Below are 17,700 nucleotides of genomic sequence, written 5' to 3' on the forward strand. Positions count from 1 at the left end.
CTGCCACGCGGGTGCTCTTATTCCTCCTCGTAAGGTCAATGCATCGAGTCCCATGGCACACCAACTGCGTACGGGTTTTCAACTTGGGAGACCTGGTTGTATCACATTTTTGATGGTGAGTGTGTTGTTCTTGAACAAATGCCAAACGATTCCATTCCGTATCGAACCTTTTTACTGAACAATCCTAATAATACAACGAGGGCTATCTCTCAGCAAAAGGGCATCACCCCTGTTATGTGTCTATAACCCTAATACCGTGTTGATATAGATGCTTGAAGACGCGTCGTTATCAAGACCAGTTCATAGCCAACGCAGTACTCCAACATGTAACGTGGGGGGAACTGAAAAAGCACCCCCCCTTGCCCTAAACTCCCAATGATCAAAACTCCCCCTTTGTGACATGAATCGTGAAAAACCAGCGAACCAGCTTGTACTAGTGATGCCAAATGCTAGATACTCCCCGTTCCAAAAACACTCAGTCGCAGCCATTCCACGAGGCGTCCTTGCTCTCGCTCGTCACGTCGAGCCCACAGATGCTGGCGATGGTGACCTCTAGCTCTGCCTCGGTCATGGCCTGGCCGGCTACCTTCTGGCCCTCGAGGACGTCGTGGAGCTTGTACATGATGGAGCTCTTCGACTCGAGCTCGCGGTGTAGCTGCTGGATCTGCGCCATGACCCTCTTCCGGTCTCGCTGGCCGAGCGACTTGTCGAGGCTGCAGTAGAGCCTATTCTTGTTCAGCAGTTCCATCTCCAGGTGCGCGATCTCATCCTCCATCTCCTTGATGACGATGGCAAGCGCGTGACCCGGAGCCATCGACGGGCGCATGGTGGGCTCGTCTTCATATGGGCCCGGCTCAGGCATCCGGTCCGTGACGGGGATCGGCTTCTGGACACGAACCGTCTTCTTCTTCCCGCTGCTCTCAGAAGTGGTGGATGTCGACTTGGCGTGAGCTGAGATTCGAGTGCAGACGGTACAATTGCGGGATTTGTGGTTGCAAACACCGTCGAGGACACGGCGCGCGTCCTTGCTCAGGGAAGGGCCAGATTGTTCGGCAGTAATGTGTTCCTCGCCATGCAGGGTGATGTCGGGGACGAAGAATGCCGATGTCATGTTGTGTTCGGTGGAAAACTCGGTATCGAACCGGGCGTTGTCCGACTTGGTCCGGCGATGGGGATGCGAATCAGGGCGAGATCCCTGGACACTGACGAGGCTCTTGGCCGACTTCTGGCTCTGGGCGGTCCTGTCAGACTGGTTGCTTTGCAGGCTGACGAGACTAATGCCAGATTTAACGCTGAAGCGTCCAGTAAAATCATCCTCCTGCACGAAGTGGCCGGTCTTCTTAAGGATGCCAGCTGGCTTGCTTTGCTTATGGATGATGGTCTCGTCAGACTTGGTTCGTCTCATGGCAGGGCCCGGGAGAGGGGGGAGGTCCGAGTCAATAGTATGGACGGTATTCCCGGCAGCCGATGCTTCCTCGACACTCTGCTGCTGCTGCTGACCCTCGCGCAAGTACCGGAGGGTCTCCTTGAGCCTGGGAATCTCGTCATCCGTGAAGATGCTGGCAAAGTCAGAGCTCAGAGTCGGGTCGATCCGGGTGGTAGGGTCGTCTTCCACGTTCAGGGCATCGCTCTTAGCAGACTGCTCGCTTCCCGCATACTGGCTAGATCTGGTTGGTTCGACGATGCGGGTAACCTTGGCTGCCTTGGCTGAGATGTCGCGAGAAAGAGAGAGGTTGGTGATCTCCATCGTCAGCTGCTTCGCCTTCTTGATGGCGGCATTTCGGCGTTCGAATTGTTGTGTCAGCGTCGCCTCTTTCCGAGCAAGTGCTGCCTCCTTCTGCTTGCATTGCGCCTCCCGCCGTTCACACTCTTCGTTGTGGTCGTTGATGTGCTTGAGATACCGAGTCTCGTTCTTCATGAGGGCCTGGCTCAATCGAATGTTCTTATGCCGATCCGAAACCCACTGGTCCTCCTTCTGTTTGCCCTCGGTATTGAGTCTTTCGTTCTCTTGGGCAAGGGTGAGGTTTTCCTCCCTCATGGCAGCAATGGCCTCGTCCTTCTTCCGCAACTCAGATTCTTGGTTTTGTAGCCGTTGCTTGAGCCTCTCAATCTCGGTCTCAAGCTGCGTGTATTGGTCCCGAAGACCTGCCCCCTCTGTGGTGCGAGTTACATCAGCTTGAAGTGCGTCTATCATCTCGTCACGGTTGGCAATGCCCTTCTCAAGGTCGTGGATACGCTGGTCCTGCGAGGCGATCTTTGTGCGTAGAGACTTGTTTTCCTTAAAGTAGGTCTCGTTGTTCCGCTCTAGGCTAGCATGGTCCTGGGAAATCATGGCGTTCTGCTCGCTGAGGATCTCATATTCGACGTGAATGTTATGCAGCTCTTCACGAACAGAATCTAGCTCTCGTTGAGCTGCTTCAAAGTCTCGACCCAACTTAGCGTGCTGAGCGTTTAGGGACTTGTTGCTGGCGACCAGATCATCATGTTGCCGTGATAGAGTGTCGTTGGCGGCTCGGAGAGACGTGTTCTCTTGTTCGAGTGTCTCCTTCTCGAGACGGTACTTGAAACTTAATTCGAGATCCTTCTGTGACGACTCGAGTTCGGCCTGATATCTCTTGGCCCTCTCGCGGGCCATTGACGCCTGGTGTAGAGCCTCGTCACGTTCGGCGGTGAGGGCCGCACTATGAATATCGTTGACGCCAACGAGACGGCTGGCCTGCTCCAGACGTTCCTGAAGGCGAGCAATCTTCTCGTCATATTCTACAGCGACGTTAGAAGAGTAAAGGTTGTCTGAGTCAGGGAAAACACTCACTGTTTTTCTGGGCATCGAGTGCCTTGTTGATGGACTGGTCCGAGTCAGAACCGATGGCGCTATCTGATCGTTTTCGCACCCTGAGCCTCTTAAGCTCTGACTGGAGCTGGTTGACCTCGGACTGGAGCTTTTCGGCTTCTTGCTGGACCATTTCATCGTGGTCCTGGAGATCCTTCACTTCCTCCCGGAGTTTGTCCATCGAGACGAAGATCTCCTGATCCTCCTCGGGGATGTCGATGGCATCGACAGTGTCATGCTCGTTTACAGCCTGTTGGAATCGACTGCGAGCTTTGCCATGCTTTACAAAGACGGGAACGCCGTTCCTCATGGTGCTAAACTTGAGCGTTCCGGAGGTCCAGTCGAAGATGTTATTATGGAGCGAGGGTAGGAGGAAAGAGCGGCCAGTAGCGCTCATCCCACTCCTGTTCATGAATGGGCTGGATGCGTGTTTGGTCGCGACGGCATTCAAGGATGGATGATTATGCTCAGCAGCTCGCTCCGAAGAGGCTGGAGGAGCGTACTTTGACGTTGGAGGGTGTGATGTGGGCCGTCTCTCGCCTGAAGCCTGGGCAGCGCGAATCTTGGATACAAGCAAGTCGGATACCGCCTGACGTGCGGGCTCCTTAGACGAGCCGGAAGCGGTGTTAACTTGGGCTTTGGCAAAGCGGGAACGACGCGACGCCTTGAAGGGCCCAATCGATGTCTGCGATAGGACGGTAGAGCAGTCAGAGGCAGTCTCGACGCGAGGTTGCATATCAGCTCGAGTACGCTTCTGTTTGAGGTCGAGGATGTCGTCGATGGGGGCTGTGTCTTCGTATGGCGGAGGGACATTCTCCTTGCCTTCATCGTCGGCCATAGGAGCAGGGTTGACCTCCTGAGTAGGAAGGGTAGATGCTAAGCTACTCCATTCAGGGAATGTGCGTGCGAGGGCAGACGTGTTGACGATGGTTGAGGGCCGGGTGCCGAATCGGCCAGATCTGGCAGCACTGGGGCGGCGGGAAGGTTCCTTAAGGTCTTCACTGAACTTTCGCGTGCCCTCGCCGTCGGGGCTAAACGAGAAAGTGGAGAGGTTGTGGGTGGTGAGATCGACGGTGGTCGTGCTGACGGTGCCATGGGAACCGGTAGAGGATGGGGGGGAGTTGAAGGGGTTGAGACGAGATGCGTACATCTCTCTCTTCAGTCGACTCTGATGTCTATGGGTGTTACTGTTGGGATCCATGGTGAGGCTCCTCCGCGTTAGACGCGACGTTGATGTTGCAGGAGCAGGAGCGATGGACGGCGGACTGCCCAAGACGCGACGCGCCTGCGAGCTTCAGAACGAAGAATGGGTACCGAATGCTTGATAGCAGGAACAAGCTAAAGAATAGATCCGCCCTCAAAGTAAGAGCGCCGACGCAATTGAGTTGAGTTGCAGTGGGAAACAACGGCCCAGCGAGGATGATGGGAAGAAGAGAAGAGGGAGAGAATGCGGGACACTGGCCAGGGCTTTTGTTTACTTTGACGGGGGGCTACCCCCAGGGTGTGGCTTTAGCCCGGCGTGTTTTGTTAGACTTCCCAAACACTCAATTGGTTCATGGGTCGCAAAATAACGTTAAGGAGATATGCCTCGGAATTACGCACGGTTTACACGCCTTTAAATGCCTAGAATATTGGGTACTGACGAAGGAAACCCGGGCGAAATAACACAATATCATCGCGATATTCCAAGGTGCTGGGAGCTAAGGTGGGGCAGTCGCGGAACCTAGGGAACGTATTTAAATCTAGCGGAGATCTCTATCCATTACTATGATTGGCCAGAACACCTCCTTGGAAAGCCTCATCCTTAGCAGGCCTGACGATCGACAGGTGCCCAGTGGTTGGCAAGGAGATATTTGGTGGCATTTCGACCATAATGTGGAAGACACCGAATTTCACTTATCATTAGATTATCGGCTTGTAACTAAGAGCATCTTCGCAAGTTAGATAATCAAGTAGGTGTAATCACTCGCCGTCTTACTCTCTCAATTGCTCTCCTCTACGCCTCCATTTTCATCGATCTCTTGCACCTACCGGACCATAGCATTCGAGATATACAATGTCTACACACTCAACCGGCACTAAGTACCCCAACCATCTCCAACCTGATCTACTATGAAGAGAGCTGGTACGCCCCATGCTAACTACCTACCTCAGACACTCCGGTTGCGATGCGCCATACAGACAGGAGGCACACTAGTTGCGGCCGCAAACGCACTACTGGAAGACAGCAAATCGCTCACAGCATCCGGCTTCATGTGCTGGGCAACTTGCCCCCGACGACGAGCCTTGGACCCGAAGAAGAGGCTCACAGGATAAATACTTCAAGGATGGGTTGCATGTTCTAAAGTCGAATAGCTAAAAGGGCGCCTACCATGGCAGATATGGATTATGCCTCTACCGCGGGGAGTCTCCATCTTTTGATCAAGGGAATTCATTTCACCTTTTCCAGCAACTGTCCCGAAGCGTGCCACTTTTGTTTTGGTTTCTGTACCCCATGTATCCAGTCTTTTTGTACCAGGAAGCCCCTTTCGTTTTGTTGTACAAAAGACGCGGCCTGCCCAATTCCCCGACCTTCATCGTCGTCCGTCTCGCGCCTCGCACGCCAAGCTCCTCGACTGCCTTATCTCAAGTAGCGAGCGCCCTTTTACCGCTCCCCAGCAAGCCGTCTGCTCTGCACCTCGCCCAGGGCCTTGGGCCCGCTGATGATGGCGACGGCGCCCACGATCCCAATGGCCGGCAGGACCTGGAACAGGTTCCAGGTGCTGTAGTACAGGAAGAAGACGAACTCCATCGCGATGATCGAGCCGAGGAACGCGGCGTGCGAGAGCGGCGCTTGCGAGACCGCCTTCGGAAGGTGGCTGAGGTTCGCGCCGAGGCCGAGCCACTGATGATAGCAAGGAGGTTAGACAAGGGAGCGCAGGACAGACGGTTGACGAGTGATACCCCCGGAAGAGGTGAGGTGAGGTAGAGTTACTTACGCTGATGAACAGGACCGGCACGGTCAGCAGTACCGCTAGGGCAAAGAACAAGGATACGATCTTGGGGGGGCTCTGGGGGTCGGCCCTGAACGTGTGGGCGATCTCGGGCCGTTTGCCGTAGCGGACGGGCTTCTCGTAAGCCGGGGCAGGGGTAGTCGAGTCGGGCTTGATCTCCAGGTCGAAGACGGGGGTGTTCAGGCCTTCAGCCGATCCGAAAGATGCCACGATGACTGAAGCCTTGAGGGGTTTGGTCGCGAGGAGGAACTGGACTGGGAGGTCCTTCCGGGACTGCGCCACCATGTTAGTCAAGCAGCTACGTGTTCAATCATGACACAGGCACCCACAATCTGCACCGTTCCCTGTCCGTTCTCCTTCACCGAAAGCGGGAATGGGGCCTCCAGTCCCGATTCCACCTCCCTAAGCACCACGAATGCCTGATGAGGTCGCTTCGCCTTGCCATTGTCCTTCGCTGTCAAGGTGACCTTGACAGTATCAGAGCTCCCAAGAGCAATTGGCTTCGACAGAGGTGCCTTTGAGCTGAGCCTAGACAGAATTTGTAAGCAAATTGGGTAGAGAGTTGGCAATAGAACTGCTTAAGATAGGTTGTCACTCACTTTGCCTTCGCGCCGGCGGGTCCTTGCTTCGACGACACAGCAACGCTTGCTTCGTCAAACCCCCATGAAGACGCGGCCTCCGCAGCACCAGCTGCTAGGAGCAGAAATGCAGAAACGAGCGAATTTGAGATGCGCATTGTGGGATTTTTTGGGGTGTTGGTCTGCCCGTGGTGAAGAACAGATGGGCGAGCAGAAGGCAAGGCTGAGGAAGTTCCAAAGAACACTTGTTCGGGAGCTTCATGCAATCATTTGCCAAGACATTACGTGGAGGTATGGTGCTAAAGTCACGCCGGGGTGGGGTAGTACTGTCTTTACCACGTGACCTGGGCTGGTAGCCCACATCAGGACCAAAGGTAAGGTAACTAGGTAGGTAGTATGTATAAAATGCAATATGGGACCTACCTACGAACTACAAGGAAAAACACAATTCATAGAAGAAATGTTTCGACTAGCAGACCTAGCTAAGGTATTCCGACTACGGCGTGCTCATCCTCCAGCCGCCCAACTCAACTCTGTCAAGACCAATAGTAACGGAGCAGCCGTCTTCAGGGTTGATAGCTTCCATCCAGCGGGCTTCTATATACAAGGTACGTATATACAGGTCTTGCAGCCCAAGTCCATACCAGACCCTCGAAGTCGTCTCGATAAGCTTCCCTCCAAGACGCCGCTTTCCAGGCTGCATACCCAAATGTGTATGCGTTGAAGTAGGTGGTTATAGGTATGTTACAATAGGATCATGTCGTGTGCACGCTCTAGCGAGGGTGTCAGCTATAACTCTGTCTTATCGGAGTAAGCCCTGTTCACCTTCTCGTGCGGGAGCTGCGGCAGGTCCCCTTCCAGATCCATCCACTCGGCCGCGAACGCCGTCATGATCCGGGCCCAATCCCTCACAGTTGGTATGTCGAGGTGGTCGGCATCGTCTTCCATGGTGTGCCATACGGACGGGAAGGGGTAAGGTATGACGTGTAGAATATCGACGCCGCGCGCCATGAACGGGACGTGGTCGTCTTGTACAAAGCCCCTGCCGAACTGTGTCTTGTCCTTCTCGGGGAGGAATTGCGCCGTCGGTTTAGACTCGAGTAGCTCGAGCTTCCGCATCCGCTCCTCGATCGTCGCCAGATTCCTGTATGCCCAATGCGTGGTCGGGAAGTACGACTGGACCCTGGGACCCGCGGCACCAAGGAGATCGAGCAGGACGAAGAGGCTTATGGAATTTATCGGATTGGGGTAGGTGGAAAGAGCCGCATGGGGTGTTGTTTCCCAGGCTTCAGCCAGCGCTCTGTACAGAATCAGTATTTTGTTCCTCTCCCACATCTACGTCTCGAGTGCCTTACCTTGAACCGTAGAGTGAGTCCGTAGCGGACCACGACACCCAGGCTTCCTCCCCGTCGAGGAGGATGATCTGGACGCCTTTTTCCTCCCCGAGGCCGTCGCCAGTCTGGCCGTTGGCCTTCATCGCATCCCATTTCTTCGTCAAAGCCTCGTCGATGCTCCTTGCAACGTGCATGAGTATAGCACACGGGGCGGCACTGTCGGTCGCCCCGATGAATCCCTCGGGTTTGTATAGGCTGTCGTAATGTGCGACCAGTGTCAGCCGCCCAACGTCACCCACGGCTGCCCACGGAGGATCGCGCCGGAAGATGAGGTTGGAAAAGGGAACCTTGCGGTCGCCCGTCGCGGGCGTCGTCGAGGTTGAATTGTGCCATTCAATAGCCCAGTGTGGGAGGTGCTCCTTGAAGAAGGAAACAAAGTGGTCCTGCACCTTCAGCGACCCTGGCGTGCCCGGCACTCGGGGTATCAATATTGGCGCAAGCAACGCGCCGCTGTGAATGTCGAAATCAGAGCCTCCGGAGGGGAGGCTTCGCAAGCTACCCTCAGACAAGGGGGTGTAGGAAAGAGCCGTTTCGTACAGGAGGTGGAGGACGACGAGGAGCCCTAGCACGGAAGTCCAGCGGCCCATGGTCGCCATTCCGATAGGCAAAATGGCATACAATGGTATCGATACACGGTCATGCTGTGATTCAGCTCTTGACCTCCAACTAGCCCGTCACGCGTTGGAGCTTGGAGGTGTGCATGACAGTTGTTGAAATGTGTCAAACTGCGACGATCCAAACCGCATCCCTCTTTTGGCTATTCGAACTGTGTCTACTAATGCAGGGGGACCAGGTGGGGTTGGCAAATTCATGACACGCCTCCCGTGCAGATAACACCATTCAACTCGGTGATGGCAGGTATGAATATCAATCAGCTCCATCAACCAAAAAAGGGTCAATTGACTTTCCATGTCACCTTGTCCTCTAGAAGGCGACTGACTTAGGTAGGTAGGTACCTTACCTTACAGCACTGGAGAGGGAAAGCTAAACCCGGAGCACGGCCTTCGTTGTATTATTCCCCCCCTTTAAGGTCCAGCCTGGCCCAGCCTGCCTTGATCGAGCTTGCCATGGACGGATTCCTGCAATGAGAGTTCTCTAATCCGCCGAGATCGAGGTATAAGATGTCTGAACTGTGGCAAGTTCAGTCGCCGTAGACCATCGACAGATAGAAGTTATTCCCTCCTCCATGCTTTCCCCTCTTCTTGATTCCCATGCGACGGCAGTCAGTTCAACGTGGCGCCCTATAGGTATATTAGCATATCCGTTGAGTCCCTACACGAGCAAGCCATTATTTCGGGGCCCGACAATCGGGAGTGATAACGGTCGCTACTACGTCTCTGAAGAAGCTTACCGTATTGATCGACTCACGGCAGAACGGGGATAATTCGCATAACAAGACTCCCCCCTTCTTCGTATCCTAATATTCCAAAGTCGGCGGTTATCACCAAACCAACATGTATCCCACCTCTCTCCACGCAGTTCCCATACCGTCAACCCGTCTCGACACAGTCAACCAGCTCCTCACCGGCTACAGCAGCCTCTCAGTCACGCAGCTAACCTCCACGCTGTCGCCCACCTTCCAATACCGCGTTCTCCCCACGAGCCTAGGCATGCCCCCCCTCGACCGCGCGTCATTCGCCCGCCACGCCGCCAGCGTCTTCGCCGCATTCGACGAGTTCCGCCTAGTCCCGGACCAAGACTCTCTGCTCGAGGACGCGGAGCGGTCGTCTGTCGCCGTCTACGCTCGCATGGAGGGCGTGCTCAGAGGCGGCGGCGGTGGGACGACGACGACGCCGTGGGCGAGCGAGTGCGTCATGCTGATCCGGCTATCCGTGGACGGCACCGAGGTCGTCGGGGTCGACGAGTTCGTGGATAGCGCAAAGGCTAGGGAGATGCAGCTGGGGAATGCTCCTGGGGAATTCGGTATCGGGGCGCGGTAGGGGGCGGAGGTGGGATGACGGGCGGCGGCTGAAGGGAGGCTTCACCTTGTCTGCTCTTATTGGTATAGAGTATGTGGCCTTTCCCATGCCCCTTGCTAGCAACCGGTGGGGAAGAAACGAATAAAACCCTATGAGCTTCCCGAGTATACAAGAGAAGCCTGACTGTTATTTCGGGACTACAAGTTCCCAGGGGAGTGTGTTGAGTCCTTTGCCTTCTGCAGTAGAAGATCCTATTGGAACTGTACTTACTCAGGTCTTCATCCTCTCCGTTGACTTGCAACGGCCCTCCTCGTCCCTTGCACACGCACAACACCATGGCAGGATCCAGTTCTGCTTGATTACCGGTCTAATGCTCATCACGGCCATAACAGCAATAGGGGCACAGAACTACTTTGTCTGAATAGCATATAATTCGGGTTCCCATCGAACCAACGACGACGTAGAGTATAGCACCGAGGCGTAACAGCAACAACAAAAATAATAAACCTCTGGACTCCTTGCCCTTCACCTTAACATCAACCTCCCATCTCCCTTACGGATCCCCTATCTCACTCCATAATAGGTCCAGGAATCCTCCTCCTCCCCCGACTCAACGATCCCTCATCATCTCCAAAAGCGCCACCGACCCAGCAACCAACGGCATGACCATCCTCAGCAGATTCAGCCTCGCCCACCGTCTCGCCAACCCCTCAGCACGAACGACATCCGCAGCGCCAACCACACTCCCCTCCTCCAGCCCGGCACCCTCGAGAGCCATCAGCCTCGCATTAATCGGCTGCAGGTAAGCAGCAGAATGTACGACGGTGACGACGTGGCACGCCGTCGCCAGCGCGAGGGGCCTCCAGTCCAGGTCCAGGTCGTTATGGGATGCCGACGATGATGAGTACGCCTTCCATGCCACGTAGGCGTAGTTCGCCGCGCCGAGGTTGTTGATGGGACGGAAGAAGGCGTTGCCCACGGTCCAGAAGACGCGCCACTGCCGGGCCAGCCGGCGGACCGCGGCGGGGTGGTCGGGCGAGGAGGGCTTGGGGAAGTCGACGAGGAGGGCGGGGACGCTCATGAAGGATTGGGTTATGGCGTTGCCTGGTGGGGTGGGGCGGAGGGGAGGTAGGGAGTGATTAGTCTCGGGGTGAACAGACGGTTTCACTGGAGGGCGGGTTGGCTCACCGAAGAGGGCGAAGGAGAAGGCAATGGTGATGCTGAGCAGGTTCTGGCAAGCGGAAGCCATTGTTCGAGTTGATGATTGTTGGGTTTGGAGCTGTTGAGAGTTTGTCTTGGTCGTATCTTTGTGGTTCGTCCCGAGATGTTATATGCTTGGACTGAGTAGAGTGGAGGGAGGGAGTTGACATACTGGACCTTTGCTTACCAGGGAGGTAGGTTGATGCCTTCCCCCTCAGCACTACCCACCTTGGGCTTAGAAGGAACGACCGGGAACCGGTTTAAGATAATCTTTACCTAGGCACATAACTACCTAGGTACGATCACCTAGGTACCCTAGGTAAGTCAGGTTACCTGTACCTACCTAGGTCCGGCACTTCTCTCACATCGGACGACTCTTGATCCCCCAGAGTGAAGAGCAAGTGCCGTCGCTTCGCTCTCAGCCCGTGGGTCGCAGATCTATGTTCCGGACCGGCAGTCACGGTTTTCATTACGAACCATTCGAATGCTATCCCCGGACCCCTATCCTTCCACGTTAAGGTTCTAGGGCTGCATGGTCGAGTGTGCTGAGCCAAGGCCGAGTCAAGCTCGTACACTCTGACCTGGAGAGTTGCTCTGGGAGATCCTTCAAGCTATAACAGTCAGTTTGACTCAGGGGCACTTAAATGCTTGCCCATGGTACGGTAGACTACCCGCATAATAGCATAACATGGAACAGCTTACCTTCCCCAAAAGGGAAAATACGTGCCATCTCACGAGAAAAGAACGTTCTACTGGGAGACATTGGGGGCTGGACAGGAATCGCCGAAGGACAGAAATATCCGTTCAGGTGCTATTGGAAGTCTTTTTAAAGGGGAACAGCTGTAAGAGATACAGGAATCACAATACAGAAGTGGTTGAGGTTTGGCATTGTGGCATTATTCTATTTTATTTGTATAACAGGATAATCCATAGCTCGCCAAAGTACTTCACGCTGCCATATGGTTATAACAGTTGATTCATACCTACCTAGGTATTAATACACCAGAGTATTAGGTATTAGTCCGGATCCCCGTCCCGGGGGAATCCAATGCGGGATGATCCTTCGCAGGGCTGTTTAGTCACTAAGTAGCCAAACGATGGGACGCTCTCTCTATTTGAGCATGTAGGTGGACGACAATCAGGGAGAAAACCAAGCCAACCCACCTCCCCAATCTCTCCCCTTCCCCCCCAACGCACTCCCAGAGACCTCATTCAAAACTGATAAACAAAAGGATCCAGAATTTGGTGAGCCATGAAGCGCCTCCGCCCTGCTCGCAATGACAAGGCGTGGTGCCAAACATCGGCACATCACAAATCGACTTTCAGCTCCGAGTTGACGCTCCTGATGTGTTCCAGGATTTCCTTCTTCAGCTGCTTGACCTTCTAGAAGCACACCAACGCCCTATCGTCCGAGTAGCTCGCTGCTCCTCTGCCGTCCACGTTGCCTGCCGCGGCTGCGAGGAAGGCCGCCCTCCGCCCCTGATCCTCGGCGTCGGCGTCCTTCCAGAGGGCGAGGGCCTCGAGTTTGCGCTCCTCGCTGCGGGGCTCGAAGACCATCTCGAACGGGTTGGGCTTGATGATCAGTAACGAATTGGACTTGTCGAGAGGCACAGGCAGGGGAAGCCCCGTCCGGGGGTCTATCTTGGGCTTGAGGTTGAAGCACCAGGCCAGTGCGGCGCACGAGACGATTAACTCGTCCTGAGTCAGGGTCTGGCCGAGACACTGCCGCTGGCCCCAACCGAAGGAAGTCATACCTTTGATGGTCGGGTACTGGGTAAGCGGCTCTTTATACGTTGGCCAACCCGGCTTGAGCCATCTCTCTGGGCGGAAGTTGTCCGGATCGGGGTATTTGTCTGGGTTCCGGAGGAACGCCCTGTTGAGACATAGTCAGGACGGGGAAAGGGGGAAATAGGGGGGTGGGAAGTAGGTGGGGGGCGGCGAACCAGTCCAAGGGGAGGATGCGGGTTCCCTTGGGAATGAAGTAGCCATGGTAGATATCGTCTCTCTCCGTTTCGTGTGCCACCCCTGTGGACCTGGCATTAGGAGGTGTTTCCAATTAAGTGAGTGACAGACGGTATCGTACCTGTCGGAACATTTGGCTTCCATCTCATAGTCTCTTTGATGCAAGCCCGCAGGATCGGTAGGCTTGGGGCGTCGTCAAGTGTGGGAAGTCGGCCGTTGCACTTTTCATCAACCTCCTTTTGCACGGCGGCCTGCCATTTCTGATGGTGAACCATGGCGACCAGAAAATACGAGAGGGGGCCGGCCACGGTGAAGATGCCAACCAGAGCCATCATACCCAGGGTGCAAGATGCCTCGTAGTCGCCCGAGAGGTTGGTGTTTTTAGATTCCAGAAACTGCCGGGTCCAGCACGGTCGCAGCTCGCCCCTGGCTATCTTGTCTCGGGCAGTAAGCAGCCTGCCCATCCACCAGGCCTGCTGCTCGTCATGACGCTTCCGCTCAGCCCTCTTCCAAGGGTTTAGAAACGAGGGCAGATGCCACAGCGGGGTCAGGACGTTGGTGATGGGCCCGGCAGGGGACATCTGCGTCAGGAGGGCCCAGGCGCTCTGGGCACAGTACTCGCTCAGGTTGGGATCGTCCCATGTCAATCGGCACATGACCTTGGATGCCATATCCTCGAGTGAGAACTGGAAGTCTTCCGGGTTCCGGATTAGTCTCGCCAGCCACCGCTTCGCTTCCAAGTACATGAAGCCGTGGTATCTGGCGCCGGACGCTTCCATCAGGTATGCGTGGGTCATCCGTCGCTGCCGAGCCCAGTATTCTAGCTGGAGTTAGCGAGGTGGCAACCATAAGGGGCAGAGAGAGCGCCGCTGGGGCATCACGTACTGTTCCTGCCCATCAGGGGTAAATACTCCATCGAGCCGCAGGCGCTCTTCGAATCAAAGAGTGAGTTGATGGCAGGCCGGTCCGAGTTGAACTTTGCTCGCCTAACTAGGAGGTCCTCGGCGACTCGCTCGTCCGAGATAACGAGGAACTTGGCTCCCAGCATCTCCGTTCGGTAGAAGCCATTGACTGCGTATTGGTCTGCCCATTCCTTCAACTTGATCCACATGAAATTGATGGGAAGATCATGTATCCGGCCAATATATGGCAGCTGTATGGGACCTGGGGGAGCGTTGGGGTTGTTAATTTGATGGTATTCCTTGACCAGGTGGAACACAGCGAAGGCCACGAGGACGGCACCGAGGGCGAAAATGGATATGAGCGGCATGTCTTTAGGCAGAGTCACCAAGCACTTATGAAGCACTTGTGACTGCCGCGAGCAAGCCAGACTCGGGGAACAGAAGCAAGATAGATGTCTAGGGCGTCGAGAGTTGCCAAACAGGGCCCCGGGGGGGGGGGGGGGGGGTGGGTACACTGCCGCTCTCCTGTCTGTTAAGAAGTGGTGTTGGACCAGCCACGTCGCGTTTTCAAGGAAAGAGATGATAGATACATGCGGAGCCACCAGGGCGTCCTCGCAACCAACGTAGGTAGCCAGGCAGGTCTAGGATCGGGCGTTTCTGGACAGGGTTGATCGTATACCGGTATGGCTAGGTGTCTTTGGAATGTGGACTGCGCTTCGGCGTTTTGATTTAGGTTCTTCACGACATCGGATCTTAGGGCGTTATCAGGTAATATATTGGTGATAGTACTGCGGTGTGGAACACATCCAACTCGTTCTAGGTCCGCAGAGAAGTTATCTAGTTGGTTTTGAGACTGTTGTCCACAAGGTGTCCTGCCATGGCAGGCACCATCCACCACTCGACTTGCCGACATGGTACCTACCTACTGTTACCAGGGTTCCCACCTTGCACTAACGGTCTTGCGTCAACGAGTTCCTTCTCCAGAGAGAGGATGGGCCGGGTGGTTGAACTTGTTCGCAAGAATTACCTACCCGTACCTTGAAGCTGGCATTGAAAGCTCGGATAGATGAATATGGAAGGGCTCACTTCCGTTGCCATCCTTTGGGTACTTACCTAAGGTACTGTACCTCTGGGTAACATGGATGAGCTTCTATTCTTTCCCGTTAAACCTCAATTCCCCGGATGTGCTGGTCGGGCATCAGACCTACCTATATGGATCTCCGCCATACAACCCTTTCTGCCTCGAGCTCAGAAACCTTGTCTTGACCAACCTCCTCAGAACCATGAGCGGGGAAATAGCGTTGAGCATTCAAGTCACGGATATTAGTATGAATATCACACGGAGTCTCGTCGGGCCAACAGGCCTCCAAGGTTCCTTCCAATTCCAAGTGACCACGCTGCTCCTCCCCAAATAGCCACCTGCACCTGTCGGTCTCGCTGACCAAGACCTGCAACATGTGTCGTGCATTACATTACCTGTTGCCATCTTGAGCCCAACTCCTTTCCAGTTCCCCCAACCAACAACCTACATTAAGGAACAACATCAATAAACAGCATTAACCAACATGACACCCATCACAGACTCTGATACCTCTGATACCTCTGATACCTTTGATACCAACTCTGATATCAACTTTGACATCAACGATATCATGCCCGATGGCTCATATCCGTTGACAGGGATCGACGTCCTCATCGTCGGCACCGGGCTGGCGGGCCTCACCGCGGCCATTGAGTGCGCTCGCAAGGGCCATTCTGTGCGCATCCTCGAGCGCAACGCCGATATCAACACGGCGGGGGACATGTACTTCATGGGCCTCAGCGCGACCAGGTTCTTCAAGCACTGGCCGGCTATGGCAAAGCAGTACGAGGAAATCTCGCTGCACGACGCCTGGATGGAAACGTACAAGCATGACGGCGAGCGCATGGTTCCCGCACTCAAGGTCGCCGATCGCCTCCGCGACGCCGGCCTTGACCCCGACACGCCCCCCGGCAAGTTTCAGATGCGCCCGCTCGTGTACACCATGTTCATGCTCCAGGCTCAGAAGCTCGGCATCATGATCAAGCACAGCACGCGGGTCGTCGGCTACTGGGAGAGCGAGAAGCGCGGGAGGGCCGGCGTGGTGACCGACACCGGCAAGCGATACGAAGCGGACATAGTCATCGCCGCCGATGGTGTCGGCTCCAAGAGCCAGAAACTTGTCGGGGGACAGGTGAGGGCAATGAGGTCGGGCAGAGCGATGTGGCGCGCTGCATTCCCTGCCTCCTATCTCGACAGTAACAAGGAGGTCGGGGAGTTCTTCAAGATGCATAATGGCGAAACCGGAGAGGAGCCCATCGTCCGTACCTGGCTAGGGTAAGTCTCGAGGCCTGCCATAATTCAAGCCGACTATGACTGATCTGTGCCTGCCCATGTTCCAGCCCTGGGACATACGCCCTGACGCTCACCCGCCATGATACTTTTGTATGGATCATGAACCACGATGTAAGCAATGTGCATAGAATGGATTACCCGTCCTTACTGGAGGGAACTGACCTAGAACTAGGTGAGCGGATCCGAATCGGAAAGTTGGGAAAACACGGTCTCGGTGGAGGACGTGCTTGACAACATGGACAAGGGCGTGGGGCCTCGGCCGTGGGCGTCCATCTTCAAGCAGCTCGTGAAGCTGACGCCGCCCAAGACGATCATCAACTTTGAGCTGTTGTGGCGCAACCCGCAGCCGTCGTGGGCGTCTCCGGTGGGACGGGTGGTGCAGATTGGGGACGCGGCGCACTCGTTCCTACCGGCGTCGGGCAACGGCGCCACGCAGGCGATTGAGGACGCCGTGTCGCTGGCGAGCTGCCTGCAGCTTGGAGGCGACCGTGAGAAGGTGCCCGAGGCGGTACGCGCGCATGTGCGCCTCCGGTTTGTCCGCACCGCCTGCGCCCAGAAGGTAGGCTTCGCCAACGCCGAGCTGCTCCAGGACACGGACTGGAGCAAGGTCAAGCTGGACCCGCGCCAGGCGCAGCCGAAGCTGCCGCGGTGGGTGTGGAGCCACGACCCGGAGGTGTACGCGTACGAGAACTACCACAAGGTGTTGGAGAGTATGCGCAATGGGGTTCCACTCGAGGAGGACGACAGCATCCCGCCAAATTATCCCCCAGGGTACAAGTATGAGGCGTGGAGCATCGAGCAGATCATGGACGACATGAGGAACGGGAGGCCCGTGGATCTCGGTGCGGGTGACTGGAGCTGAGAGTCGGTGGGATGGATGCTCTCTAGTCGGGCCCTCTCATCGCGATAGGACGGGTATAGGTATGGAGATGGGAATTGAGGATGATGCCCAGTTCTTTTACCTTGATCTCCCGATGCACAAACGGCGGCTCCAGTGGCCTGCCTGGAGTGCGCGAGGATCATGTTTATCCTAAAAACATTCCTGGAATCGAAGCCCTATGATTGATCTTTCACTGAGAGGCTAAGTGTGGCAGTAGCATTGTTTGTCTAAGATATAGCGAAGGCAACGATGCCAACCTATTCGCCTTTCTGGGATGGGATGGGATGGGATGGGAGGGGATGCCATGTCAGAAGAGAGGGAGTTGTGATGGACAAAGTACCGTAACCCCGGGCTGTAAAGGACGGAGGGAAAGACATGGGAACTGCAGCTGGTTGGCCATACCCCTTTGGCTGGTGTTGAGCTGCGCCAACTGACTCTCGACGTTGTCATTGGCGGGCTCTAACCTCGTCAGGTGTTGTTGTGTCACTGTTGAGGCGGTGTGACACCCCTGTCAGGCACAATACAATGTCTCACCTGTGAGTGAGGATTGGGGTCCGTCCAGCTTCCTAGCGAGGTGCTGACTCAGTCGCAAGGCAGACCCTGGAGACGATCAGCATTGTGGCTGAATTCTAGAAGTCGCCTTCCAGTTGTCAGTCTTGCGCAGTTTG

At 55.4% G+C, this 17,700-nt stretch overlaps 5 protein-coding genes across 5 annotated transcripts; 2 read left to right on the plus strand and 3 right to left on the minus strand.

Moving 5' to 3' along the window:
• Positions 1-140: 140 nt before the first annotated feature.
• On the minus strand, positions 141-4,244 carry QBC33DRAFT_570165 (uncharacterized protein). Its single transcript, XM_060430563.1, has 2 exons — positions 2,813-4,244; positions 141-2,760 (listed from the first exon to the last, which is right to left on the minus strand). The coding sequence occupies exons 1-2, from the start codon at positions 4,029-4,031 to the stop codon at positions 476-478; spliced, it is 3,504 nt and encodes a 1,167-aa protein (XP_060283422.1). The 5' UTR covers positions 4,032-4,244; the 3' UTR covers positions 141-475.
• Positions 4,245-5,474: 1,230 nt separating this feature from the next.
• Positions 5,475-8,391, minus strand: QBC33DRAFT_515371 (uncharacterized protein; the record flags this gene model as incomplete). The annotated part of the gene is made up of 8 exons (XM_060426088.1): positions 5,475-5,714; positions 5,809-6,096; positions 6,153-6,351; positions 6,423-6,513; positions 6,738-6,784; positions 7,046-7,098; positions 7,227-7,701; positions 7,757-8,391. 8 exons carry the CDS (start codon positions 8,389-8,391, stop codon positions 5,475-5,477), a joined length of 2,028 nt encoding a protein of 675 aa, XP_060283423.1.
• An 858-nt stretch (positions 8,392-9,249) lies between these two features.
• Positions 9,250-9,735, plus strand: QBC33DRAFT_559336 (uncharacterized protein; the record flags this gene model as incomplete). Its single annotated transcript, XM_060429963.1, has 1 exon — positions 9,250-9,735. The coding sequence occupies one exon, from the start codon at positions 9,250-9,252 to the stop codon at positions 9,733-9,735; it is 486 nt and encodes a 161-aa protein (XP_060283424.1).
• A 342-nt stretch (positions 9,736-10,077) lies between these two features.
• QBC33DRAFT_492426 (cytochrome P450) lies at positions 10,078-14,146 on the minus strand (the record flags this gene model as incomplete). Its single annotated transcript, XM_060425494.1, has 6 exons — positions 10,078-10,818; positions 10,903-11,008; positions 12,310-12,787; positions 12,858-12,939; positions 12,998-13,696; positions 13,762-14,146. 6 exons carry the CDS (start codon positions 14,144-14,146, stop codon positions 10,325-10,327), a joined length of 2,244 nt encoding a protein of 747 aa, XP_060283425.1. The 3' UTR covers positions 10,078-10,324.
• Positions 14,147-15,430: 1,284 nt separating this feature from the next.
• QBC33DRAFT_578481 (uncharacterized protein) lies at positions 15,431-17,014 on the plus strand (the record flags this gene model as incomplete). The annotated part of the gene is made up of 3 exons (XM_060431065.1): positions 15,431-16,134; positions 16,200-16,263; positions 16,325-17,014. 3 exons carry the CDS (start codon positions 15,431-15,433, stop codon positions 17,012-17,014), a joined length of 1,458 nt encoding a protein of 485 aa, XP_060283426.1.
• Between the last annotated feature and the right edge of the window lie 686 nt (positions 17,015-17,700).

The sequence above is a fragment of the Phialemonium atrogriseum genome (assembly GCF_030411735.1).
Source record: "Phialemonium atrogriseum strain 8032-3 unplaced genomic scaffold QBC33scaffold_13, whole genome shotgun sequence".
NCBI classification, from domain to species: domain Eukaryota; kingdom Fungi; phylum Ascomycota; class Sordariomycetes; order Cephalothecales; family Cephalothecaceae; genus Phialemonium; species Phialemonium atrogriseum.

What these genes read in the sequence shown, in the direction of transcription:
- QBC33DRAFT_570165 (XM_060430563.1), bottom strand. Translation starts at nt 4,031, where the DNA reads ATGGATCCCAACAGTAACACCCATAGACATCAGAGTCGACTGAAGAGA. An exon ending in ACTCGATGCCCAGAAAAACA is followed by an intron (nt 2,761 to 2,812) that starts GTGAGTGTTTTC and finishes ACGTCGCTGTAG; the next exon opens with AATATGACGAGAAGATTGCT.